The sequence below is a fragment of the Emydura macquarii genome, unplaced genomic scaffold, assembly GCF_026122565.2.
Source record: "Emydura macquarii macquarii isolate MOO-44397 ecotype Brisbane River unplaced genomic scaffold, CSIRO-AGI_Emac_v2 contig_2890, whole genome shotgun sequence".
In the NCBI taxonomy this organism is placed as follows: domain Eukaryota; kingdom Metazoa; phylum Chordata; order Testudines; family Chelidae; genus Emydura; species Emydura macquarii.
In genome coordinates, this window is record NW_027133027.1 from 4,515,460 (window position 1) to 4,543,185 (window position 27,726).

The window sequence follows — 27,726 nt, forward strand, 5'->3', positions numbered from 1 at the left end:
GTAGCTTATTTGGTGGCCACAGCCATTACAATGTGCAGAACCTCATTACAGTCCTCAGGGTCAGACAACCATTACAGACTTACCAGCCAAGTAATGCGAGCTCCTAACTTTGAACACAGATAAAGCACTCCAGACCCTTAAGGATAGGAGAGCTACTCTGCACTTCTTGGACCTCAAAACTCCCAGTATTAAAAGGAAACAAGTCAGATACCAAGGTCTGGAATATATTTGCCAGTGATTGAAGCCTTTTTTAATTCCTCAGAATGAATTTTCCTTGAAAAGAGATGTGAACCTGGCTTTGGAGTGATCTGTGCATTACTAAGTCAGTCCCACTGATTTAGCTCTAAGCATTTACATGATAATTAGGTTCACAAACTAGTGATGAGTCACTCCTCTCACCTTACATATGAGACTGACAACACTGCAAAGACACCCCTGATAATAGTGCATCTGGCAACAGATGATTTATTAGTCTGCCCCTGACAGCTAGTCAGTCTCTGCCAAGCAATGATTTGTTCAGTATCTTCTTGCTGCCTCAACTTTGAAGAGGAACTGTAGTTCTATCTACCCTAACCTTGGTGGCCTTTTGGACATATAACTGCTTAAAATAAAAACAAGCAGTCGTTAAGTAGAGTGCTTCGTTCAGGCCCAGCCACTCCAAAATACTTAGAAATGGCCACTATGATTTGCTGTACATATTAAAATTCCATGAAATTACTTGCACTTACTACACTATGTGGAGCTGGAATACCATTGTTTCATTTGCTCTAAAGTGACTGATTAATAGTTTAAGTAATAAGGTTTCTGGGATTATCAATTTAAGATGTGTTCAGATAGAGGTCAAATGTGGAAAGATTTTAGCTTCAGTAGGATAAGTAGCGCTAAAGAACCCTTCAAAACTTGAGTGATATAACTGAAGATTAGTGGCTCAACAACTTTAAAAAATTTCTAAATGTCTACCCACTAGTATAAAAAGAGATTTGTTAAACACCTCAATTGGACTGATGAAATTCAAGTTTCAATTAATGTTAAGTTCTAAACATTGTAAGCAGCTTGTTTAGGTCAAATATTACCTTATTTTTCAGTTTATATTCACAAAAACCTTGTATTTTCTCTGAATGTTTTTATAAGAAAAATTAAGGACACTCCAACAGTGAGGTGTTTTAGGCCATATTGCCTGAAAGCAAAAAGTGAAAAAAACTTCCTCTTCCATAGTTAGCTCAAGAGAGGAACACAAAAGAGAAGGGTCTGATCCAGAAAGATTTTGAGCACCATTATCCTGAACAACCGTTAACAAAAGCTTGGTAACTCTTAGATCAGTCCCAAAATATTCAGGTTTAGAAAAAATGGACAATATGCTGAATTGCAAAAGGAATGGGTTAAATTATGTCTGACATGGCAGGATTTCTCAGAACAAAGCTAATAAGCAGACTTCCAGATACTACCAATCATGTAGAAAGACATCTGATTTAAAGTCCTTTATTAACTTGTATATAAAAAGACAGAAGTTGTCTATGATATAGGACAGAGTTCTTGCTTCATGTGGAAACAAAATTTCTTTACAAAGTGAAAAAATAAATACCTCTTACAGTAAGGTTTATATGCTAATATGTGCCATAAAAAAGTAGAGTTTTAATATTTTGACAAAATGTCTGTGCAAAGAAACAAATGCATAAACACACATTACTGCTACATTAAGGCAATATGAAAAGTATACTCAGAAAATCTCAGTAAAGTGACAGTGTAGTTTTCTAGCTGTACGTTTAGCTAGTATTGCACCCAAATATGGTCCTCTAGTTTCCTCTAAATCATGGAGAACACACTAGTTGACCAAAGTCCAAAATGCCCAAATGGGGGTGGAAGGATAAAAAGATTTAGCAAGAAAGATATAATCAAGCCACTCAAAAGTTAAACTTATAAAAGCACTTAAATTATACAAAGTTTACACTATTTTAGGTCAAAATGGATTTCTGATAGTTCAAGCAAAATCAGCCTCCTCGGGTAAGGCAGATTTACAGGATGAGTTCAATTTGTGGCAACCTGGACATCTCTAAGGTTGGGTAACTTATGTCCCTTCCCAAATGGAAATGGTTTTCCCTTTTGATTTGCTAATAAAGTCCCAGAACATTTCCTCATTGGAGCATCATTACTAAGTCAGAGACTTTCCTGATGAGCCCCACCAACACCCAGAAATTAAAATTTGCTGCAAAACACTTCCAAAATGATCACTATTGTCATTTGAATTAAGCTTTGATTAGATTGCTGATTTAAATGCAACTGCTTGCTTAAAGCCTTGCAACCTCAGGTTTTTAAAAATACTGATTTTTAAAATAGTTTTTCCCCCATTTTAAAACAATTTACTAAATGCAGAAACTATGAACATCACACTAAAACTGATGTACAAATTTATAAAAACTAGTTTTGCTATTAAAAATAATGGAGTGATCACACTAAAGGAACAAATAAAAAGAAAACTCTTAAAACCAATTATAAAGTGTGTAAAACTACATATTAAATTATCCCTGCTGGGTATATCAAATATACTTTACGCCACATTTCCCCAGGACTACCTAGTTTTTGGCAATATTGCCATGTTGCAAGCTCATGCATCAAGAACTTTTCCTTCTTTAGATGACATGAATTTATAGTTCTGTTTTCACAATGTTTCTGCTGTCCCAAGAGCATCTTGGGCATGCTGAAGAGAGAATATTGACACCCCTCCCAGAGATGTAATGGGGCTTTTTCTTTTCATTGCAGGCAGGAGCTGGAGTGATTGCTTTCTTCACCATCAATGGCTGTAGTTCATCTTAGTGCAGTTTGTAAAAGTACATAATGGTTTAGAAGCATACATGTAGATCATATCACTGTCAGATTGATCAGACTGGTTTGGGTTGGCAAATACACATGCTGGACGTGCTCTACCGGAGACCTGCAAATTGGGCACAACTGGAGAAAACAAAAGAGGGTATTAGGGAACACTTTTTCACCACAATTTTCTGGGACTCTATACATGTCATGAGCACAAAGTCATCACCTTAAAGAATAAGAATTATTGATGAGATTGAAGTATTCAGGTCTGTTTTCTCCATCTTTCCAACATGACACAAGAAACTTTCATGCCACTAATTCCTACCTTAACTTGTCTGCAAATATACATTAAATTTACATCAAAAGGAATGTCTACCTACTATCCCAGACCTGAAGAGCAGCTCTGTATAGGCTCAAAAGCATGTCTCTTTCACCAACAGAAGTTGGTCCAATAAAAGGTATTTTACCTACTTACTCTCTCTTCATACTATACCCTCGCTTACTTAGTTTATCATCTGAACATACATATATAACATCCTTGCAAATTGAACTTAAATACAAATCAAACTTTGCTAAACTATCTCTGAGAAGGTTGCTGAGCATATTGGTCAAGCTCAGTTTTAATTATACAAGTTAGAAAATTTAAAAAACTGAACTGTAAAGTTAAATCCTCAGTGAAATCAGCTGTTTAACACATTAGTGTGGAACATCCCAAGTGACATTGCAATTACCTGCAACTGGGCAGCACAAGTCTCACAGCATACTGTGTGGCCACAAGGACAAAAGGTTGAATTTATTTCCTCCTCACAACACACCATACATAGCATAGACTCTTTCAGCTTCCGCAACTTCTCTTGAAGAACTTTTGTTTGCTGGCAGTTGAGACCCTCACAGTTGTCACAGTTCATACTACTTTCTGAAGACTTAAGGGGAGAATTTGGTGGTGTCTGATCACTTCTTGAAACAAGATCCACAATACCAGCATTGTAAAGAGCCCTCCTTGCGTGGTCATAAACCTCCTTTGATGTTCGTTTAATGTCAAAGACGTACTTTTTGCCAAGATTAATGTTTTCATTCAAGAACAAGGATGCTAGGTGGCCCTTCAAATCTCGACTGTACTGCATCATGACAGCATTAGTAACTGTATCACACCTACAAGACAAACCCATGAGACAAATGCAAACTTGATTAGTTAATACTGAAAACTCGATGTATCCTATTTGTTCCCAGAGCTCAGACACCCGTGAAGGATGGAAGAAAATTATGTAGGCTAAACATGCCTTGGATTATCTTGTTTCTAAATTTAACAGCTCTATTTCCACGAATGTTTTAAGAACAGAATTAGAGGAATGAAGGTATAGATTACTTTGATATTTTCAACAAATTATAAACTTGTTTTCATTTCTAGCACATAAGTGTCTACTGCTTACTGAGGTATCTGTATTAAAAACCGATTTAATTCTCATTCTGAGGAAGTACTATTTATATTGTGGTAGTGCAGAGAAACATCTTGCTTGCTTATCTCAAATTGTATATCCCCACCACAGCAATAAAAATCTATTCACCTCTTCGATGTAGCAGAAGCAGAGTAGAACTATGTCTGATTTTGTTTCATACCACTGCTCCCGTTCCTGGTGTTATGTGTGCAGGAGTAGCAGCAAAGATATGATGTAATTTTGCAGGGAAATTTCTAAATTGCCATGTAGTGTGAGAAAATGCTAAATACCTACAATCCTGTGCCAAATTTAAATCCTTGACTCAACTGCTATTCAAAAGTTAGGAAGTGATTTACTCCACTAGCAATACAAACCTGTAAAATGCATGCGTCTCTGTTATTGCTCTGTACAATCCACTTGCTGCTCTTGTGCTGATCATCTTAAACAAGAGAACTATGCTATTACCAGACTCCTTGGTGACAGTCAGATATACATTCTTCCCAGACTGGGTTGCCATTTGAACAACAGGGTAAGCAATCCTAAATGTGAATATAAAATGAGTAATGTGTATGTGAGGATTATTCTTCCTCTAAAAATTAAGAGAATTTCTACAGTCACTCAAATATTGTACTACAAGAAACAGCCTTTAAGATTATCCAGAAGATATTAACACATCCATATTTGCATACAAAGTGGCCTTCCTGATCTTCTATAATACTAGACTGAAAATGCTGCTCTGAACTAGTACAGGACAACTATATCACGAATATAACTGCACGGGAGCACATATATTATTTGTATAGCCCAAAACACTGTTTTACAACACCAGTAGTCTCCTGATGAAAAGGCTATCAGAAGAAGCGGCTAAATCCCCAGTCTCTGTGTGCTTTGGCAGCTGTTGCATGGTCCAAACCAAAACACAAAGATACATCAAAAGATTTTAACATATTTTGCCTTTAGAAGAACACAGTTTTGATTATACAGAATCAAAGAGTATCTCACAGAAGAGTCAGAAGATTAGATCCTTTCCCCCAGGAACTTACCTGTTAATGGGGCTGAAGTCATCTTTACAGATGGAGATGCCCTCAGGCCCAACACCAATATGAAGTTTCTGCCCTTCACTGTCTCTCACTGAGTGCCACTCCACCCCATAGTTTTCCAGTGCTGACACAATCTGCAGAACCTGGTACTCTGCTGAAGCCTGGCTCAGCCCTTCTAGTTCCTTGTGCTTTGCAGTAATACTGTGGATAAAAAAAGACTGAGGGTAGGTGAACCATTCAGCCATATGCAGCAATCTACAGCAACATCTCATTTTAAACAAGGTTCCAAATGATCAAGGCGGGTGGTGCTTATATAAAAGTACTAAATTACTTCATCTGTTTAGTTATAGCTGGCTACACATTTCTGATCATTAACGTTTTAAGAACAGAGAACTAATTGAACATTATTGGACATATATTGTATTTACTTAGCTAACAATTCTATATGAAGAAAAAGCTGCATGCTATTTTAGAAGCTGTCTCTCGTGTAGCAAGACTTTCAGACCAGAAAGTTCCTAGCAGTAAATAATTAATATGCATGCAAGTACATTTAGAATTTTTCTCCTTGACATTCAGGTGTTACACTACAAAAATGTGCGCATGCGCGCAGGGAGTAGACTTGATCTTGTTTACAACACAATCAGAAGGTACTGAAATTATGAAGAGTCTAGGTATCTAAATTCCTATCATTGTGCCTTCAGACAAATGTAGTCTTCTATATGAAATTCTTGAACACAAGTAAACAATCAGCCAACATTATGCAAGTTGTATCTTTCTTTGGGGTGTTGATTCTACTTGCATATCCATCAAAAAGCAATAGTTGTGGCTCTCCCTTGAGCAGTGTTCTTACACTGTGTGGAGGTGGGCAAGATAACTGGAATTACCCTGAACAAACAATTTAGGCTGTCTTTACTTCCTAATCAAGGAAAATTTAATGTTACCTCTTTCTATTTCCAAAAAAGGAAATGTACACTTGGTCTACAAGTGTAGCTTTATAGGACCACTTTCATTAAAAACACTCTAGTTAGAACGTGGTTTCTGTTCAAAGAATTCTTCCACTCATCTAGTACTGTCTACACAGGGACAAGGTTGGCTTAACTGTAGATTGGTCACATCCCTGTGCGATGTAACTGGGTAGATTTAAATATGCTGAACTTTAGCTTTGTTTTTTTTGCAACCCCACTTATACTAAAATTTTAGCATCAAATAGCCAGACATTATTATTTACTAATTTAAGTTCTTAAACAGCTTTTGTCACTGATTGTGAGAGTAATTACAGCAGTTATTTACCTGTCTAAGGTGGCAGTGGTGAGCTCCTTTGCACATAATTCTTCATAGCTGTACTTGGCAGTATTCTGGTTATAATCCCCAAACTTCATGTGGGCCAACAGTGCACTAAGTTCAATGGCATGCTCTGAAGAACACTGAAGATTACCAGCCAAAAGATCCTCCCTTATATGCAAGAAAAACATATGCCTGCAAGAGAATTGGTTTTTATTTTTAAAAAAGTTATGACTTGCACAGAAGTCAATAACTTAAGCATTCCACAAATGCAAAGGCAACGTTCATGATGCTATCTTTTCAAAAGCTTGACTATATTAAAAGATGAGTTTCTTTCAGCAGGTTCACTTAAATACTGAACTATCCAGCAAATCCAAAAAGAGCAAATACTTTAACATCTTAAGGCCATTAAAAAAAATTCTCTCTATCAGTAAATATTTGAAATGTTAAATTCATCAAGTGAGAATTACAGATTAAAGAAACAAAGCACTCACGTATTGCATGTAAAAGATTACCATGTAGTTATGTTGCTGCAGTCATTTCTACATAAATATGCATTACTTCAGTCTGCACTACAATCATTCATTAAATGAAGAGAATACTGTAAAATATTAAGCATAAATCAGCACATGCAGTTTTGTGAAATTAATTGAGAAATCTGTGGGAGATTCCGTTTACTCAAAACAAACAACTCTCTTGTAAAAACAACAAGAGTCCTGTAGCACTTTAAAGACTAACAAATTTAATTTCTGCAGGCATAAGCTTTCGTGAGCTGCAACCCACTTTGTCAGATGCAAGAAATAGAAATCAGATACGCAAAAGAATAAATGGACACGAATCAGATATACAAAATGGCAACATCCATAAACCAGTCAGAGATCACTTCAATCTCCCAGGACACTCTGTAGCTGACTTGAAAGTTGCCATACTTCTACAAAAAAAACTTCAAAAACAGACTTCAGTGAGAAACTGCAGAGCTGGAACTCATATGCAAACTTGACACAATCAAACTGGGTCTGAATAGAGACTAGGAATGGTTATCTCATTACAAGAAGTAATTGTCACTGATCACACACTCTCACCTTCTAATTAATAGTTGCCAACAGGCCTCATCTACTCTAACTGAATGGACTTTGCTAACACCGCTCCCCTCCTCTCCCCTCCCCATTGTTGTTCCTTACCCCTGGATGTATATATATACCCCCTATTTGATTTCTATTTCTTGCATCTGACAAAGTGGGTTGAACCCATGAAAGCTTATGCCTGAAGAAATTAAATTTGTTAGTCTTTAAAGTGCTACAGGACTCTTGTTGTTTTTGCTGTATACAGACTAACACGGCTACCCCTCTGAAATTCTCTTGTAGTATTCCTACATAAGAGATGTGATTTTCCCCAATCTGAAAGAATCCAGTAAAACATACTTGAATAACCCACAAAAGTGCTGTGAAAACATATTCTATGTTTACTTTGCAAGCATATTTATATATTCAGCCACTTACTGCTGTTCTGGGCTTAACCTCTGACCTTTACATTTGGATCTGTCATATTGGCTAAACAGTTGAAAAACAAGATAGATAAAAATCAATTTTTAAGAAAAATCAGACTTATTTAAATCAGTTTCTTATTTAAATTATAGTTTTCTTTTTAAAATAAAAATTTAAAATTATGACAACCTACATTTAGGCCTAAGCTTACTGTTATCTATTAAAATAATTTACATTGCATAAAAAATATTCAAGCATTATGTATTTGTTGCTGTTTTAAGAAAAGTCAAAGCACTGAACTGGTGACAATCACTTACTAAGCACCAGGAATCAGTCTGAAACAGTAAACCAGTTTTTGATAGAATTAGCCTCTTCTGCAGATGCAGAGAATATTTTCTTGTCAGTTTCTTCAACTAGTTCAGTTCAATGACTAGTTTATTCAAAGTTAAGAAACCAAAGGGGAGCTGAAAAGAGCAGGAAAGCCTATTTTAATATTCCAAATTATAAATAAAAGTGAGGATGAGATCAACTAGTTCTAAAATCTTAAAGGGCATGGTGACCAGAAACAACCAGTTCAATTCACTAACTACAGATAAGACTTTTTGTTTAATCTAGTCAATATGAAAATGCTTCACTCATCATTTTCTAACAGTAAAAATGTAAAAAATTAAGAGTCTGAATAAATGTATATTAAACTATTATGTTAAATGTGTAGATACATATCTAATTGACACTATATTTAACTTTTTAAGAGCAATTAATGCAGTTTATCTAAATTAAACTACTCAGACTTGCTCTGGCCAAGACAATTATATAACAGTAATCATTTGTTTAACTTTGTTCCCCAGATTAGAAAAACGAGAAGCCTGTTCATACCTTTCTGCATACTACTGCTCTTAGTAACTACTTACTTTTTATGATCTATGTATCAGTGACATTTACAGGGACATCATGAACTTGAAAATATTATCTGCCTGAAAAATTTGTTCCTACTATAACAAGTGACATATAAGATTACAACTGAAAAAAGGGAAAAAAAAGTACTTATTTTCAGTATGCTTTGTGCAGTTGACAGCACTTTGATTATACAGGAGAAACAGCAAGACTGTTTCTCTACTGTTACTGAGAAGGCCCTAGAGACAACAGGGAAGCTGAAAAAGTGAAAAAATTGCACCAGAAGATAGAGATGCATTAGAGAAGCAACTATAAGAGAGGCATCTGTTCTAGACACCTCCATTTCTCGTGCTAAAGATCTATTAAGCCTATGAAGTGAAGGTTCAAGGCAGGGCAAGATACAGACTTCCTGTGTGACCTTGGGCAAGTCACTTAGCCTCTCTGTGCCACAGTTCATTAGCTATAAAATGGGGATAACAGCACTTCCCTAAAACAACGAGAGTCCTGTAGCACTTTAAAGACTAACAAATTTCTGCAGGCATAAGCTATGCAAAAGAATAAATGGACACAAATCAGACATAAAAAATGGTAACATCCATAAACTGGTCGGAGAGCACTTCAATCTCTCAGGACACGCTGTAGCTGACTTGAAAGTTGCCATACTTCTACAAAAAAACTTCAAAAACAGACTTCAGTAAGAAACTGCAGAGCTGGAACTCATATGCAATCTTGACACAATCAAAATGGGTCTGAATAGGGACTTGGAATGGTTATCTCATTACAAGAAGTAATTGTCACTGTTCACACATTCTCATCTTCTAATCAATGATTGTGAATAGGCCTCATCTACTCTAACTGAATGACTTTGCTAACACCTCCCCTCCCCATTGTTGTTCCTTACCCTTGGATGTATATATATACCTCCTATCTGATTTCTATTTCATGCATCTGAGGAAGTGGGTTGCAGCCCACGAAAGCTTATGCCTGCAGAAATTTGTTAGTCTTTAAAGTGCTACAGGACCTTCGTTGTTTTTGCTGTATACAGACTAATATGACTACCTCTCTAGTACGTCCCTAGGTGTTCTGAAGTGCTCAGATACCATAGTAATGGAGCCAGATAAGTACTCAAGACGCTCACTGCAGGTTTTTCATCTTCATTTTTATACAAGTGTCCCTAAATGGAGCAAAGCTGCAGCAGGATTGAAAGGAAAAATTTCAAAAGGCTTTTGATTAATCAGTAGTTCCAGAGCACTCAAGATTTAAAATATAATTATTTTGACCAGTGTTCCCTCTTCATACAACCTGTTTCAGTTCACAGTCCCAAAAGCTATTTTAATTAGTCAATTTTAATCAATATTTAGGTTCCAGCTGCATGATACATATGTGACAACCAGAACCACATAATCCGAAGATGTCAGCTGATTCTACCTGTGCCAGATCACCAAATTAAAATGGTGGTGTGTACTTAATATACCAATATTAGTATAATACCAAAAGTACCAATACTTAATATGAAGAGTTCTGAACTAGAAGACCAGTTTTTCCTGGACCTATTCAAGGCAAAACTAGAATGTCCCCTTTTTGGGAACCTGATTTAACAGCTAGATTCCTAATTCTGCAAAGTTCATCTGCAGAGCTAAATGGACTGCTTGTGGCATCTCAAGTCATATTATCAAGATTAACTACCTGGTGGCATTTATCGAAATTTCTGCACACTAGTTTGGGCATTTGAATACAAAGTTTTCATTGGCTCTCCAAAAACCTTTTCAATAATCACATAATTCCCTGGATAGAAATTCTCAAGTGGCCCTTCATGGTAAAAGGTGCTCCATTCTTCAAAGTAATACATGTATTTCTAAGACATGCTGTTCAACAGGGCAAAGATTTGGTACATTCAAGACACTGACTGGAAACTCAAGATAAAAATTAAGTGGCAATCCAGGGGGTATTCCCGTAATAGTTCACAAATTCAAAAACTTAAGTCTTCTTTAAGTTGGCGTCTATTGAATTTTTTTAAACTAACTGCACCTATTGGCAGAAAGCAGTTTCAGTTCAACTAGTTTATCAAAACTGAATTAAACAGTCACTGACAAAGTTTCATGGCTACATTATATTTCATCATTTTACTTACATTTTTAACATTTAGCAACATACTGGAATAACACCACTTTATTCTCATTAGAATTACTGCAAAAATGTTAGTACTTAAGTCCTAAGATTCCTGCTTTTCTCATATCATGTGACTGATCCAAACAAGTGGTTCTTTAATATATTTTTCCCAGAAAAGTGGTAGTTTTACTTCAACCTTAAAACTTTTATAAAAACCACAGCAAATCTTTATAATGCAAAATTTCACTCTTAAGTGAAGCTTTACCATGGTTTGTGATGATCTTAATATCTCCCAGACTTTGGCACACTTCTGACATTACTAAGCCTGTGAAAAGCAGCAGCTCTCAAATCATTTGTATACAGAAAAACTGCTTTCCAGTGCAGCAATACCTTCCTCAAAGACCTGCAATCTTGGATTCACATAAAACTGTAACACTAATAGGAAAAAATGGAAGACAAGATTTTTTAACCTTTTACCACCTTGCAGTTCAGGGCAAATCCTCCTCTTAAATGTAACGATAGTATTCCTGCATGAGAATCATTCAAAATTTCTTGCCTTCAATGTAATGTACCCAAGAATGTATTGCATTAAGATACTAAAGCTTGCCATCTGTTTTGGGTATATTTTTGTTTGAGAATGAAGCCAGTTGTCCCAGGATAATTCTCGATATAAAGCAGACCATATGAAAATATAATCTACAGAATTACTGTCAGAATGGCAAAGTATCTAAAGGTTTGTCCACACAGGGTAGGTCATGAAAGTTAAGAGAATTAACTAAAGGTGAAGTTAATGCACACACATTAAAGTCCATCAAACCCTGATTGGATGCTCTCATTCATAAGTAAAATGGCCTTAGTTTGCTGTATCTCAATCCTTGGAATTAAGGCCACTTCACTTCTCAATGCAAGTGTCCACACAGGGACTTAATGCGCTAATTTACGTGCATTAACATCACACCTTTATTTAATATGCCAACTCCCACATAGACAAGCCTTTAGTCTTCAATCAATGACACTTCTAGCTAACTGTAGTCCAGAACAGGACTCAGGATTCCCAGAGGCTTTTTTGACTAAACAATAAAGCATTTAAGGCAGATGGAATAACAGGACCAAGTAGCTTCTGGCCAAGCACCTGCTGCATTAAAATGAATTTATTTTAATCTTGTCTCCTTAATACTGCCCTAATCTTTCTCATATAATTTTTACTGATGTTTTAGCAGCATATGTAAACCTGTAATAAAAATGTTCAGAATCAAATGCATACCGGCTGTAGATTTATTTTCTTTTTGATAGTACTTAATTTTTTTCAATGTGACTAAGCATCAAAGTGATGAAGAAAATGTGGTCAACAGGAAGATTTTTTTGTATAAATGGTCCAAAGTATGAAAACTAACAACTTTAGGGGTACTGAAAACTACCAACCCTAATCGCTAGCACAAATCTAGATGTTGTGCGTACTGTTCCTCCCTTCATAGGTGATGCAGAGTCCCTGCAGTGACAGCTGTTGCAAACAGAATCAGGTACTTAGAAACCATAATGAATTCAGACAGGGGGCAAAAATCAACAACCCACAGAAAGTATAACTGTACATAATTCCACATTTTAAGTCACATTTAAGTCAAATTCTACTTTCCAGTCAAGAAAAAAGTTCACACTTAAAATGCAAGTTCTGACCTAAAAATATTTCTTTTGCATCCATAAAGGTACTTAAAAATCTTCTAAGTCTAGTAAGGTAAATTGGGGATCAATCCAACAGGACTGTCTTTATTCCTTCCTTATACTACACTCCAGCTGAATGGTACCTATAAAGGAATGAGGCTGAGGTAGCAAAAAAAGAGCAGCTATCTCCACTCTGCCTGAGGTGGGAGAGGCAATAGATGACCACCAGTGCTTCTCAAAAACTAGGTAGTGCAACCAGAAATATGCATCCTTTTGGCAGCCTGCAGTTGCAGTGCTTCTACTAGAAACACTGGCTGTCCTTTGGGCGTTAAACCCCTTGCAGTACTTGGAGGCCTGCTCACTGATACTGAAATATAATTTGCAGCTCCTTGCATGACGTGGAATTTGGACTATGAGTAATAATTCTATCAAAACAAAGTTATACTGTTGAAAATCACCATTTGAAAAGCTGAAAAATAAGGCCCATCTATCCCAACATGATGACCCAGTATGAGTTACCTGATATAAGAAACCAAAATAAAACTCTGCACCTGGTGTACTCCTATTATATTTCCCCCTATCTCTCTCCTGGTTTGCTCTCAGTAAAGTAGGTGAAAGGTTACCAACAGCTATTCAGCTCAGTTTCAGATAAACAATCAGATGCATTCAACACACACTGGTTTCAATGGCACCATATCTAATCCAATCCCTCTTGCATCAAACAGCCAGTGCAACTATGTAAAAGCTGCAAGAAACTGGCCATTCCCTCACTCCATTCCCATATAATCAAATGCCTAAAACAGCTATATTTTTCCATTAACAAATCAGCCATTTTTACTAAAATTAGCTCATCCATGTAACCAGATAACTGGTAATGAAGCCGCTCACTGTGTAGGTCTTTAAACCAGAGTGCTTATTTCGCATTTTCCTTCCTGAATCACCATATATAAATTTCAAAAATACACAAGTACATAGAACATTCCTCAACAGAATATGGCAATGCCATATTTTTTAACAAAACTGTTTTCAAAGCAGATAAAATAACGCTATTTTAAATGCTAGCTCATTAGCTGTTTAGTGTAATATGTCAGAAATTTGACAAAGTTGTCAAGAGCTGCATGTGAATATCTGATTTTCAACCCAATCACACAAGTAAATTATATAACCTACTATGTCTCAGTGTCAAGGTTACTGAAATAACCTGTTTTAGTCAAGCATTATGTTTCTCAGCTTTCTAGAAAACCTGTTTTAAACAGAAAGCTAACTTTAATAGAAGCGATGGCCTCTGGCCAATTCAAAAATATATATATATATAACTAATTTATATCAATCTTTGCAGACAGCTTTTCTAACCAAAGAAAGTGTCCATATATGACATACTGGGAAAAAGATCGGGACAGACAAATTATCCCAGAGGAATGGGGTTTGATCTGGAAAAGAGGAACAGCAACCTCTGTCTGTAGCACAGTAAAAGAAAATTTCTTTAAGATACTGTTTTAATGGTACCTCACATCAGTCAGATTAAATATAAAAAGGGGATAAATGCTGCAGAAATGATGATGAAAGGGGAGATTTTATGCTTATCTGGTGAATATGTCCAGTCAGAGTACTGGAATGCAATCCATAACCAAATATCACAAACTGTTGGATATTTATTGCCAAATGCTCCTTTGGTAATCCCCTCTGGGCTTCCTAATGGTCACACAAAAAGAAAAGCAGAATTGATCTCTCATTTGCTAATAGCTGTTCCACTACTGACAACCTCTCACTGGGAAAAAAAATAGACAACCATAGAGGAATGGTTCAGAAATACGGGGGGGGGGGGGGGGGTGATTATGGAAAAATTAACACACCAATTAATGCAATGAACAGAGAACAGACCAATACTTAGATATTTGGTTTTACCTTTTATTCAATACTCAGACAAGTATGCCTGTCCAATTTTTTTAAATATTAACATTTGATAAACATGGCTAGTTTTAAATGTGTATATAAAGATTTCACTCAATTTAATAAAATCACTAGAAATAATACAGGTGTTGTGATAATGCTTACGCTGTTATATGGTAACACCCTGTTTAATAGAAAGATCTGATGATTATATTCCTGTATAATGTCTCTCTATAGAAAGCTGACTGTTGTAATGATAGTTTGGTTTCTGATATTTACCAGGCAAGGATTCCTAAACTAGTTTAAACTTCCTAAATAAAGAGCTAAAAAAATAAAAATGAAGCTTGTTTTGTTACTCAGAATAATCTTTACTTTAAAATTAATTTTAATACTATAGTTCATAAATAATGCAGATTTTGTACATATGAGCTCAAGTTTTAAGTTTATCTTAACACTTTTGCTTTTGAAATGTACTGCTTTATTATTTTCTATTACCATTTCTTGTATTTTGTTCCCTCATCCAGTTTGGCAAACATTGCTTATTGTTCCAAAGGTGTCACAAGTTTCTAGTCTTCTTTGCAACTTGTACTTGTTTCACAAAGAAACCTATTAACCATAAAAGCAGAACTTTCTGCCTCGAGACAACTGTTCTAAGCCAATCAGGAATTGAATGTCTTCAAATACTGGGCTGTGTTCCAATTCTGCAGTCACTTATTTGTTAGACATGCCTAGTAGCTATTAGTCAGGGGTTACTCTCAGTCAATGACCTAAAGTTACATTACCATCCCTTTACCAGAAGCAGACATACATCCTCCTTTGGAGCCTCTTAATGCTAAAACTAGCAAAAAAGAGCCACACCTAATCACTTTTGAGGTTTTAAAGTTTAACAAACCCAACTAAAAGCATAAAGCTAAAACTGCTTCTGAAGTCTGCCAATAATCTTGGATCACAACTTCAAACCTGTTTTTCTCCCTACTCTAAAATCCCATTTGCTTTCTGATACAGAGAACTGTTTTATAGCAAATTCTTTGATACAGCAAACACCACTTCTTAAAACCATGATTTCTTTGAATTCAATGGAGCAAGAACCCTGTTAAAGTGATCACTTGACAGCATAGGTTATTCTAATGAACAAATTGCTTTAACCAAGTCTGGACCATCTGTTGCAAAGTCTATTTACAAATGCAAAAAAGATTTTGAAAACCATGAAAGATGGAAATGTCTTTTAAACTGTGTTAGAACATACATTGCTAATGTTCCAGATAAAATGAAAAAGTATTTTCTCTTCCTCAAAGGAATTTATTTCCTACTCAAAGAATATTATAGAAGCCTCAAAGACTGGAAATGTATACAACATATATCCTTGAAATAGGCTTGCTCCATCTACATGTCTTAGAAGACCTGCTTGGTAAATCTGAGATGCAGGATACATTAATTTCAATAGATCTATGCCTGCACAGATCATTTTACCTTTTATTTAACTGGAAACCAGTCTAAACTAGAAAACTTTGCAGCCATAATGAAGGATTTAGATTAAAAAAATCAGCAGCCAGCCAATAAACTGAAACCCACACTAGAACACCAATAATAAAAGCAACTGTTTCCCCACTCTTAAAAAGGAAGAAAAATTTAGTAGGCATCCATTTACTTACTTCCTGTCTATTGGAATCTGTTTCATGGCCATAACAGTCAGACAAATTAATACAATCTGCTAGGCTCTGGAAAGCCCAGTAATGCAAACAATAAAGACTGTAGAAAATATGTAAAAGTCACACTATTTTCCATATAGGCAAGAAACAGAGGTTAGTACTTAGCAGTCAAAGCTGCTTTCTGGCATCTATTTTATAGAAGTTGTTTTGAATACTTAACTGATTACAGAGTTATAGATAACACTGATCTAAACACTCAGGCCATTTTCTCGATGCTGTTAATCCACCTCGGAGAGGTGGAAGCAAGATCAATGGAAGAATTCTTCTTCTGTCAACCTCGCCACATCTACACCAGGGGTTAGGGTGACCTAACCATGGTGCTCAGGGCACCAAATTTTTCACAGCCCTGAGCAATGTAGCAAGGCCAAAGCAACTTCTGAGTGTAGACCAGGCCTCTGAGTTGAATCATAAGTGTTAGGATACAAACAGATCTTTCTAAAGAAGTGGTAAAATTGTCTATTTGTGTTCTGACTTTAAAACCATGCAAAAAAGGGTGAAAACAAGTGTTTGAAAATAACTGTCATTCAGTTTCTTCAGTATTAGTGTCTCTAGTAATTCACAGTTAATGTGCTTTTGTAATTTAAAAACTAAAATGTGATATTTAGCTAATTTAAGAAAAATCCAGTGCTGTGATCTGCATATCATAGTGTCAACATGTGAAGAACATGGGCTAACTTCAAAGGCAATATGTAATGTGGTACAAGCTAGGCCCCCTGGCCTTCTCTACACTGGAGAAATTATGACAACCACTGTTTGGAACACCTGACAGCAACATTTTCACACATACAGTTGTCATCAACAATGGCCAGGCATTCACACAACTGCTTTGAATGAGGCTGATTATCATGTCATCCAATGTCTCCAAATAACATTCCAGTGCACTTGCTCACTATTCAGTGACAGCTCAGACAAGCTTTTGGTTTGCTCTCCCTATTCAATGTCCTCCCCTTATTCCATACAGGCCTGAGAACCACCAAAGCATCTGCAGTGAGAGCATAAACGTGTACCAAGCTGTAGCTCCTGGCCTTCATGGCCCACATGTAGTACTCTCTACAGGACAGAAATATTTGAATTAACTGAATTAAACCAAAAATGTGACTACAGGAAAAACAGATTATGCAGTTCCAAGGTGCTGTGTGGGGATCTGCTGTGCTATGTGTATTCAAAACAGAATTGCTAGTGTGGCCTACACACCTTTGCAGCTTGCACCACTGTAACCCCACCAGTTCAGTTAATAGTTTAATACTCTAGTGCAGATGCAGCCTCTCAGACCTACTTACACCAACATGTGAGTGCAGAAGATTTTATGTTTGTGTAAATTACACAAACCTTTGCATATCTTTGTGTAAAACAAAGATAGGAGATCTCAAGCCTGGTCTAAATCTAAAATTTAGGCTGACCTAGTCACTCCAAGAGACGTAGTCAAGCCAACCTAAGCCCTCGTACAGACACCGTGGGGTCAGTGGAAGAACTATTCTGTTAAAACCTAGGTACCATCTCAAAGGGGTGGTTTAACGGAAACATCCCTTCCGCAAGCGTCTACATTACTGCACTACAGGCGCACAGCTGCAGCGCCATAGCTGTGCCACTGTAACGTTTGGAGTGTAGACAAGCCCTCAGTTAAAACTGAGTTTGTGCTTTTTTATTATAAAGGAAATCTATACATTTTTTCTGCCTTTTTCAATCATAGAAATATCAAGAATGTCAAGTCCCTAGTTATAGATTACTTTTTGGGTTCTCAGGGTGTAGACAGTGAGCTCTCACCCCTTAACTGAAGACCCAGGAGTATTCTATCTTTATAAAAGTCTCTCTCAAATGCTCATTGGAATTCAATATGTGAAATAAAAAGTTACTAGGCTAAGCCTCTTTCCCCTCTCAACTGCTCAATAAGTTGTCAAGGCAGTTTCACTAAATCTCTCTAGATGACCAAGAATCTCCAATTTTCTAAAATAACACTTAAAAAAATTAAAAATCAGGCCTTCATATACCATAGACGTGCCATTTTTCCTTTTGTAGGTCAACTTTAAAGTTGGGGAGGAGAATTTTAATATATTTTACATTTGTTACATTTCTTGCTGTACTCCATTAGCTGACGGAACTTTTACTCGAACCTTAAAGAGTTTTTACGAAGGAAGTAGGTACAGGTTACTTACTCCAATTTGAAACCTTACTCCTGTGTAATATGCATGCAAATCAGACTGTCAACCACACTGCATAAATGCATTAGCTGAACACTTCCGGTAAAATGAACAGTGAAATACTTGACAATCTTGAGATGTGTGTGATCATAATAAACTTGAATATCACATTTAGATAAATAGTGGAAAATCATAATTTTGTGCTATTTGTTTTCAGACAGTAGAATTCATTAGTTTATGGCCCCATCTAACATTAGAGCCTGACAGTTGTCAAAAATTAAGTGCACCAATGCACTATATGTTGCTAGTTCAAAAGAAAGATATTGACCAGTCGAGTGAAGATGTGTGTGTGTGACATTTTCTAGCGTAAATTAAAATCAATAAGGCTTCATTATTGTTTTTGCAAGAGTTTGGAACTCAAAAGATTGATAACTATGCATTTTTCTGAAATTTAGCGTATCATCAATTTAATTACTGGGTTTGGTTAATATGTCTTCTACAGGAGAAACAAAACAGCTGTTCCTTTTGTAGCTTAAGAGAGGACCCATAGCAGTTTGAAAATTGTAATGTGACACTAGACTAAGAGGAGTTTAGCAAGTTTAAACATTGTGGTAGAAACCATTTCCTGCACAAGCAGTTTAGAATGACCTGCAGTAACATGCTGGAAGAGAGGTTACTAACGGGCATGCAAACTCAACATAAATATCGCCTGCTACTTCTTGTATTTTTCTTTCACTTGTAGCATTAAATGTGCATGGAATTAACTATGCTGTCCTTAGCTCTTAGATTTAGCTACATGTTATGAAGAAGATACAGTGGCACCATTCCTCTTCAATCTCCAAAAAAGACAGAATAATACATTTGAAGTCATATTACGTTTTCATAGTAAGCTACATATACAGCTCAAAAGCAAATAAGCTGAATATAAGAGGTACAAAACAATTGATACAATGTACACTTTACAGTATTAAATTACAGAACATGCAAATGTAAAATGAATTTCACTGAAGATTGGCTTAACCTTACCTCGTCTGTTCTTGCAAGATAAGATGTGGTTCTACAAAAAACTTGACACGCAGTTTCAACCGGTAAGGAGCTAGTCCATCCATCTGCTGGGAGATCCTATTTCTCAAATTCAGCCATAAACTCTCTCCTTTGCTGCCCATGAACTGCAGCCCAAAGTAATCAACTTCTATAATTCCCAACCTTCTGCAAACCTGTAACAAAAATGGAGATATTGTACAAGAGGATCTACAGTATAGCTAGTCCCCAACCTATCACACAAATCTAGAAGTGTAGCTTTTTTAAAAACTGCTCTCACACACTTGTTTACAGAAATCTCAACACTCAAATAATAGATTCAGCTTACTGAATCACTTTGCAATAAGAAGGCATCAAAACCAAGCAATTAAATAAGATGTCTGGATAGATAGTTACCTACAGATATGTGTATGAAATGCAAATAAAAAACTGGAGGCATGTCTGTTGGTCCAAACACACGTCACAAGAGCTACCATTTCTCTCTTCACCCCCACCCCCCAATGGGCATCTAAACAAGACTGTCCTGATTCTCCATAATGCAGAGTTTGGAAAAAAGACAACTAAGGGGGGATATGATGAAAGATCTATAAAATCATGAATGGTGTGGGGAAGTGAATAAGAAAGTGTTATTTACTCCTTCAAAGAATCAGAGGTCACCCAATGAAATGAACAGGCAGCAGCTACAAAAACAAACAAAAGGAAGTATTTCTTCACACAAAGCACAATCAACCTGTGAAACTCAGTGCCAAGGGATGTTGTGAAGGTCAACAGGGTCTGAAAAAGGATCAGACAAGTTCATGGAGAATCAATGTCTATTAGCCAAAATAGTCGGGGATGCAACCCCATGGACGACAGGGAACAGATCACTGGATAATCGCCCTGTTCTCTTCACTCCCTCTCAAGCACCTGACACTGCCCCGTCAGAGGCCAGGATACAGGGCTAGAGGGACCACTGGCCTGAGGCAGCATGGCCCTTCTTCTGAGCATCAGCCACACCCACGCCAGCCAAGGTCACTTCTGAAAACCAGGCCACTTGTTCAGGTGCCCAACACGGGCAGAGCGAGTGACCCAGGACTGACCATTTTGGCCAACGTGGAGCCAATTGCGTCGGCAGCCCCCTTCCGCCGGGGTGGGGAGGACGGGCGGATCAGAGGCACCGGCTCGTCCTCGTTCCCCCCCCCCCCCACCGTCCGTCACATGTCCAAGATTCAGGTGAGTTTTTGCTGTTTCATGGGCAGCCGGGGGGGAGAGAAGAGAATTCCCCCGACCACATGCCGGGGTCCTGCCTAGCGCGGGCTCCGTGTGCAGGGGGCTGCGCAGCGGCCTCTCCCCGCCCCGCGGGGTCCCTTCCCGGAGAGGGAGCACCCGGGGACTCGGCGGCCTCTGCGGCCGACATGGAGGCGTGGGGAGACTCGCCCGAGGAAAGCAGCGAAAGCACCGGCGGCTCCTCCGCGCGCAGTAACCGCCCTGCGGGGGTCGGGTGCGCGCGCGCGCGCGCCAGGGGGAGACCGTTAGTTAGCGGAGGGCGCGCGAGCCGCGAGAGGGGCAGCTCCCCCGCCGCGCGGAGGGGCCAGGGGCGCGGGGCTCTGTCCCGGGTCTCGTGGAGGGGGGCGGGGGCAACGGTCGCGGTTCTCCGCCAGGGCTGCGGTTCGAACCGCCGTTGGGGAGCCCCGCCGGCGGCGCCTCACCTGGTTGAGGCAGTCCTCGCCGTTGGCTTTGGCCTCCACCTCCACCTCCATCACCACCGCGTCCGGCCTGGTCACATAGCAAAGCATGGCTGGGGCAGACATCTACCGCCACCGCGGCCGCCGCCTCGGACACCGGAACCGCCGCCGCCGCCGCCGGCCGACTCCGAGCCACACACCGCACGCTGCCCAGTGCGCGGCCGCGCCGTCCCTTCCCCCCGCTCTTGCCGCGGCGGCGCCTCTTGCTCCCTCTACGCTCTCGATTCTCTACTGCCCGCTGCGTCCCTGCTGCCGGCTCGCCGGCCGCTTCCACCCTCATATATCTTCTCTCCGCCTCCCACCGGCAACGGACGGCCAATCACAACGCGCCGCTCATCGCGACAGACAGCCGTTCCCGCCAATCAGAGCGAGGTTCTCTTGCGACCGCGACGGCAGGGAGGCGGTTTGTTATTGCTGCTCCCTGACTCCCCCTGCTGGGCCCGGTGGAGAACCACGGGGGGCGGGGCCTGTTGCGCCCCGCAGGGTTCTAGTCTCTCCCCAGGCGGGGGGAGGGGCCGCCTGGCTCGTCCCTTTCACTGGCAGGCGCTTACTGAAGGGCTCCTCTGTATGCACAGAGCTGAGCGCAGCTCTGGCAGGGATCAGGGGATTTGCAGACACGTCCTAAGCCTCTTCTCTTCTAGCAGGGAGCCAGGCATGCTGAGGTTTTGTCTACACTTAAACAGTATCTCACCTTGTATCAAAAGTTTTTCCACACCCCTGCCAGCGCCAGCACAGCTATGCCACCAGCTCCCTCGGTTGGATTCAGCTGGCTTGATGGAAAAACCCCTTCTGGCAGCATAGGCTGTGCTGACATAGCTGTGCTGGCATAGGGTCTCTAGCGTAACCAGAGCCTAAAGGCTTCATTTCCGGGGGAGGTGTTCTGGAATAGCTATTTGTGAATAACGGCCTGTGTGGACACTTTTATTCCAGAATAAGAGTGCATTAGCCCAATCCGTTTTAAGAGTTCAGTTTGGTGTGTCTGCCGCTGGGTTCGAGGATGTGGCTGCAATGGCGGCGGGGGTCTGGCCACAGTCATGCTATGCAAAGTGACCAGGCTGGATGGGGTGGCAGGCCCATTGAGAGAATGTGGGCCGTAGTACATCATGTTTACTAGGGCCCCATCCCGTCTCATTTCACTTTATTTACACAGGTGCTACAATATTTGGGGGGCTCCTTTGAGTTTAGGGCCCTGGTACAATTGTTCCTCCTTCCCTCTCCATCAACACTGTGTGGTAGTGATAGAGGAAGCTGAGGCAAATGTGGATGACAAAGGCAGTCTCAGAATTATTCATTTCAGCCTATAATATACCAGGGCCGTCCCTAGGGGGATGCAGAGCCCAGGGCAAATCACATTCCCCCACCCCTGCTGGGGATGACTGACTGGCAGCCATACACACCCCAGATCCCCATCCGCGCGGGCTGCAAATCATGGCCAAGCTGGGCTGCTCCTGCCGCTGGGTCTGGGTGAGCAGGGTAAGCACGTAGCGGCCGCTTGTTGAACCATCGGTGATGTGTGTGGGGGCGTAGCGCAGGTGCACTGCAGCAGACTCTCCCTCTCCCACAGGGTGGGCTGGGGGGCGGGTCGCTGATGGGTGCACGCACAAAGATGTAACACGACACTGTGATGTCAAAGTGTGGGGCCCCTCAAAGCACGGGGCCAGGGGTGGTCACCCTGATTTGCCATACCATAAGGATGGTTCTGCAATATGTAATTATAAAAATGTATTTTGGTATCTTATTTCTAGACTAAGCTGACTCAGCCGATTCTGTGAGGGGAAAATAATTTGAGATACCAATATTAACAGTGTTGCCTCTGATATGTCCACCTTTGTTCCTGATCATCCCATTTCTTGCACAGTGCACAAGGCACAGAAGATGGGGCAAACTGTGTGCAGAAGTGGCCACAGCCTGTGAAGTTCACCAACCTCCATGTACTGTGATGATGCATCAGGGCACAAAGGATGATGGTCTGATCTGCTTGCATACAGAATCCAGTAGACGTAAACTATTGTAATAGACAGTGGGAGCTGGTCAGAGGAAAAATGCCTGCAGTGGATAATTCCCTAAAAGTATGTGTTTGACAAAGGCACAAAACGTGTGAAGTAAAATAGCCTCTGGTTGCTTTAACTGATGTAGGGAGCAGTATAAACCACTGTGAAAGTAAGGAACACATCAGCAGACAGGGGAGGTCCCAGAAAGAGGTAGCAGTCCAGGTGTATAATAGGCAGCACACAGTGAATAGGAATAGGCAGTCTGACAAGGATAAAAGTTGAGAGGGGAAAAATGGGGCTTTGGAAAAATTCTTGACGGTAAAAGGAAAGAGTAATGGAATGTCACCACATGGATGGACATTGATGTTTTTGCTGCAGTTTACTCTGCATGGCTTGTCTGTTTCTGTTTGTCTGCCTACCTGGGTATTTGTACTGGATCCATCAGCAGAGGGTCTGAGCATTATTATTTATTTGTATTACAGTAACTTCTGGGTGCCATCCTAGAACAGGCCCCCATTGTGTTAGGCACTGATCAAACAGAGTAATACACAATCCCTGCCTTGAAAGTTTAAATAGATAAGACACATGCAGGGTGAGGGAAAGCAATACAAAATACAAGTGGAGCGAACAGGCTTGCAAACTGCATGTTAGTTCCATGATTAATTTTTAAAAAATTCTTTAGGAGGGGTTTGTTTGTATTCTCCGTCCTTTCTTCATAGACTGTTGAGTGGATGCTTGACCTAAGATTTCCTCTCCTCTTCCCCTTCCCCCCTGCCCCCCCCATTTTTTCAGGTACAAATACTGCACCATCAGTGTAATTTCAATAACTTCTGTATCTAACCAAAGTATTCTTGGAATTGTTATTGAGGTAAAGCTTACCCAGGAACATAAGAGCTACCAGCGTGAATCAGACCAGCAATCCATTTAATCAGATATCCTCTCTCTGACAATTCTTCAGATGAAGGTGCAAGAAATCCCTACCTGAAAAGTATGAGAACCTGCTATCAACAGAACTTTATTCCTAACACTAGGTAGTTAATGGTTTGCTTACACCTGAAGCATAAGCCTTTATTATTTGTACTATAATGTTATGCTTACACATAGGTGCCCCAGTCTGGTATTGGGGGAACATTGTGGTAGGTACTATACACATACAGAACAAAACACAAAAAGATCCTTGCCCAATAGAACTTACAATCTCTATAAATGTTTATATCCCTTACAAATCCCCCTCTTCTTTTTACCCTATTTATGTACATAACATACATACATTAATATCTAATCCTTTCTAATTCTTTTCTTAATCGTGGTAAACTCTTGGCCTCAGCAATATCTTATAGCAATAAGATGCATAGGTTAATTAAGCACTGTGTAAAAAACCCAAGGATTTCTTTATATGGGTGTCAACTGTAAACTACTGGCATTGAAATAAATTTCATTTCACAATCTTTTTAGGAGTTTTACACATATCCTGAGCAAGATGGAATGTAGAATTGAGCTACACCCCCTTAGGAGAGAGCTCTCATGACAGAGATTCAGCTGCCTGTTAAAACTGCCTGGGATCTTTCTGAAAGGAATAACTAGATCCTGTTCATGGGGACTCTGCACTCTCCTGCCAGCTTTCTTAGGTGAATCAGCAGCACTCCGTGATTTATGGTGTCAGTCACAGTTGACTAATCTAGCAGGATGAGCCTAGACTCCTTGTCTATGGCAAGGGCAGGTTGTTCACTAGCATGAATAGTATTACCTAAGCACTGTAACAGGCCTGAAGTACAGTGATGGGTCTGGGATGGTGGCAGAAGTCAGCCTTTGCTGTCTTTTCAGTCTACTATCAGGTGTAATTAAGATTCTTTACACACAGTGATGATTGGAGTTTTCTTACCTGACCCCTGAACCACCATACATCCCACACTGTAGCCACCATGTAAGAACTAAGATGTGCCATTGGCACATCCCCCATCCCATACCTCCTGCTTCATAGGCCAGGTACTAGTAAAATGCTTCATTATCTGCCACTGAGCGTGTACCAGGCTGAAACCCAGATCCATGCCAGCTCTTCTCCAACATCCCTTCTGGAACTGCTTGCTGCCTGTATCAGTCAAATTCAAGATACCTTTATTTATTGCTATGACAACTATACAAGTGTTGCCAAAGGTGGAAAGATAAAAGTCCTGAAGTCTCTGTCAGCTAAAAGATCCGCCCAGCATGGGGTTTCAGAGTGGAGAAGACTAAATTCCTGGTGCTCGCTAGTATTTGTCTGTATTGTCCATTCCTGATTTGGTGGCAGTCACACAAGAGATACGAGCAGAACAATTCCTGAGCTGTTGTGCTATCCTTGCTATTGGTGGTGGATGGTGCTGTACACAGGCTGTCAAGCAGGCTCCAGTAATCAGAGACACCTTGCCATGCTAACACACCTTTTGACAGGCAGATTGAGCACCAACTGGCTCCTGCCAACACTGGTTGTACATAATGCAGTTATGATCCATCTGGGGTGGATGGTCACATGCATATGGCATACAATGTTTTTTCCATAGTTTTATGTGGGTTTTTTAAAAAAAATTGTCACTCAAATTTGTGCACTGATCAGACTAATCGAGGGCTCTGTATGGTTCTTCCCTCTCTCTTCGTATCGTATATTTCCCTCTGTCTCTCTGTTTGTCTTTCCTGTTCTTACTCCTTGCTCACTCACTTTCTCAATTTGGCAATGCTTCTAAAGTGCATTGAGATCCTTAGAAGAAAGGCGCTACAGAAGTACACTGAACCATCATTATTACTTTAACTCTCCTTTCTTTTGCTCCTCTTTATTTCCTGTGTCAGTCTCTTCTTATTATGGGTCAAACTACCAGCAGCAGCCACGGATTAACACTGCAGAAATACACTTTACCATCAGAGGTGACTTGGAATAAAACTGACTGGGATCACATGATTCTACTCAGTTCTTTTTGGCAGCTCCTCCTTGGGTAAAATTCCTTTGTGTGTGAGAACAGTCATAGTGCACGGCTGTTTCTTGGCATTGTCTTGGCTGCTGGTCATGTTACTGATGCATGTCACCCAGGTGGGAGGTGGTGCATGGAGTGAGAAACATGAAGGGAGTCTTAGAAGTAGGAGCTAGTCCAAAACAGAATCATAGAAATGTAGGGCTTGAAGGGTCTTTGAGAAGTCATCAAGTTCAGCCTCCTGTGCTGAAGCAGGACCAAGTAAATCTAGACCAATCCTGACAGATGTTTGTCCAATCTGTTCTTAAAAACCTCCAATGACAGGGATTCCCTCAGAAGCCTATTCCAGAGCTTAACTACCTTGATAGGTAAAATGTTTTTCCTAATGTCTAATCTAAATCTCCCTTGCCATAGATTAAGTCCATTACTTCTTGTACCTTCAGTAGACATGGAGAAAAATTGATCACAGTCCACTTTATAAGAGCCCTTAACATATCTGAAGACTTATCAGGTCTCCCCTCAGCCTTCTTTTCTCAAGACTATACATGCACAGTTATTTTAAGCTTTCCTCATAAAAAGGTTTAGAAAACCTGACATCATTTTGTTGCTTTTCTCTGGACTCTCTCCAATTTGTCCTCATCTTTCTTAAAGTATGGCACCTTGTACTCCAGCTGAGGCTTCACCAGTGCTGAGTAGAGCAGAACAATTACCTCCCATGTCTTACCTAAAACACTCCTGTTAACACACCCCAGACTGACATTAGCCTTTTTCACAACTGCATCACATTGTTGACTCATTCAATTTGTGATACTCTATAACCCTCAGATCCTTTTCAGCAGTATTACCCCCTAACCAGTTTTTCCCCAGTGTATAGTTGTGCATTTCTTTTTTCCTTCCTAAGTGAAATACTTTGCATTTCTCTTTATCGAATTTCATCTTGTTGAATTTAGACCAGTTCTCCATTTTGTCAAGGATGTTTTGAATTGTAATCCTGTCCTCCAAAGTGCTTGCAATTCCTCCCAGCTTGCTATCATTTACAGATTGTATAAGCATACTCTCCACTCTATTATCCAAGTCTTTAATGAAAATACTGAATTGATGCTTTAAGGGACACACTTATTCATCCATAAATACACAAGTACTCTCTTTTGCACATGAAAGGTCCTTCTAATATTCTCACATTTCTCAGCTTGCTTTCTTAACTAAAAAAAAAAATACCCCTTGGCCATGCATTGCCCTGTTGTGAATTAGGTTCTCTAGGGAAGTGCACATCAATGACTGAAAGACATTGCTGCTTCTACCAGTGCAGATTTGCCACAACCAATATAATCATTGCTCTGTAATGAAAACAGAAAACATAGCATCTTATGATGAGATGTTCTATGCGGTTATTTGGTTGTCGTCTTTCTTTTCTACTAAGCACTGTCAGATAGATATGTTTACCAAGATTATCAGTTGTGACTAGTGATTTGGGGTAGCTCAATTTTAGGATGCCCAACTTGAGATACCTTAAAAAGGCCTAATTTTCAGTAAATTCTGAGCACCCAGCCTCTGAAAATTGAGCCCTCTGCATGAATCTGAAA

At 39.6% G+C, this 27,726-nt stretch overlaps 1 protein-coding gene across 1 annotated transcript; it reads right to left on the reverse strand.

Moving 5' to 3' along the window:
- Positions 1–1,463: 1,463 nt before the first annotated feature.
- Positions 1,464–21,458, reverse strand: MYLIP (myosin regulatory light chain interacting protein). The gene is made up of 7 exons (XM_067568379.1): positions 21,178–21,458; positions 19,475–19,665; positions 6,575–6,760; positions 5,288–5,485; positions 4,619–4,783; positions 3,540–3,960; positions 1,464–2,946 (listed from the first exon to the last, which is right to left on the reverse strand). The coding sequence occupies exons 1-7, from the start codon at positions 21,277–21,279 to the stop codon at positions 2,857–2,859; spliced, it is 1,353 nt and encodes a 450-aa protein (XP_067424480.1). The 5' UTR covers positions 21,280–21,458; the 3' UTR covers positions 1,464–2,856.
- Between the last annotated feature and the right edge of the window lie 6,268 nt (positions 21,459–27,726).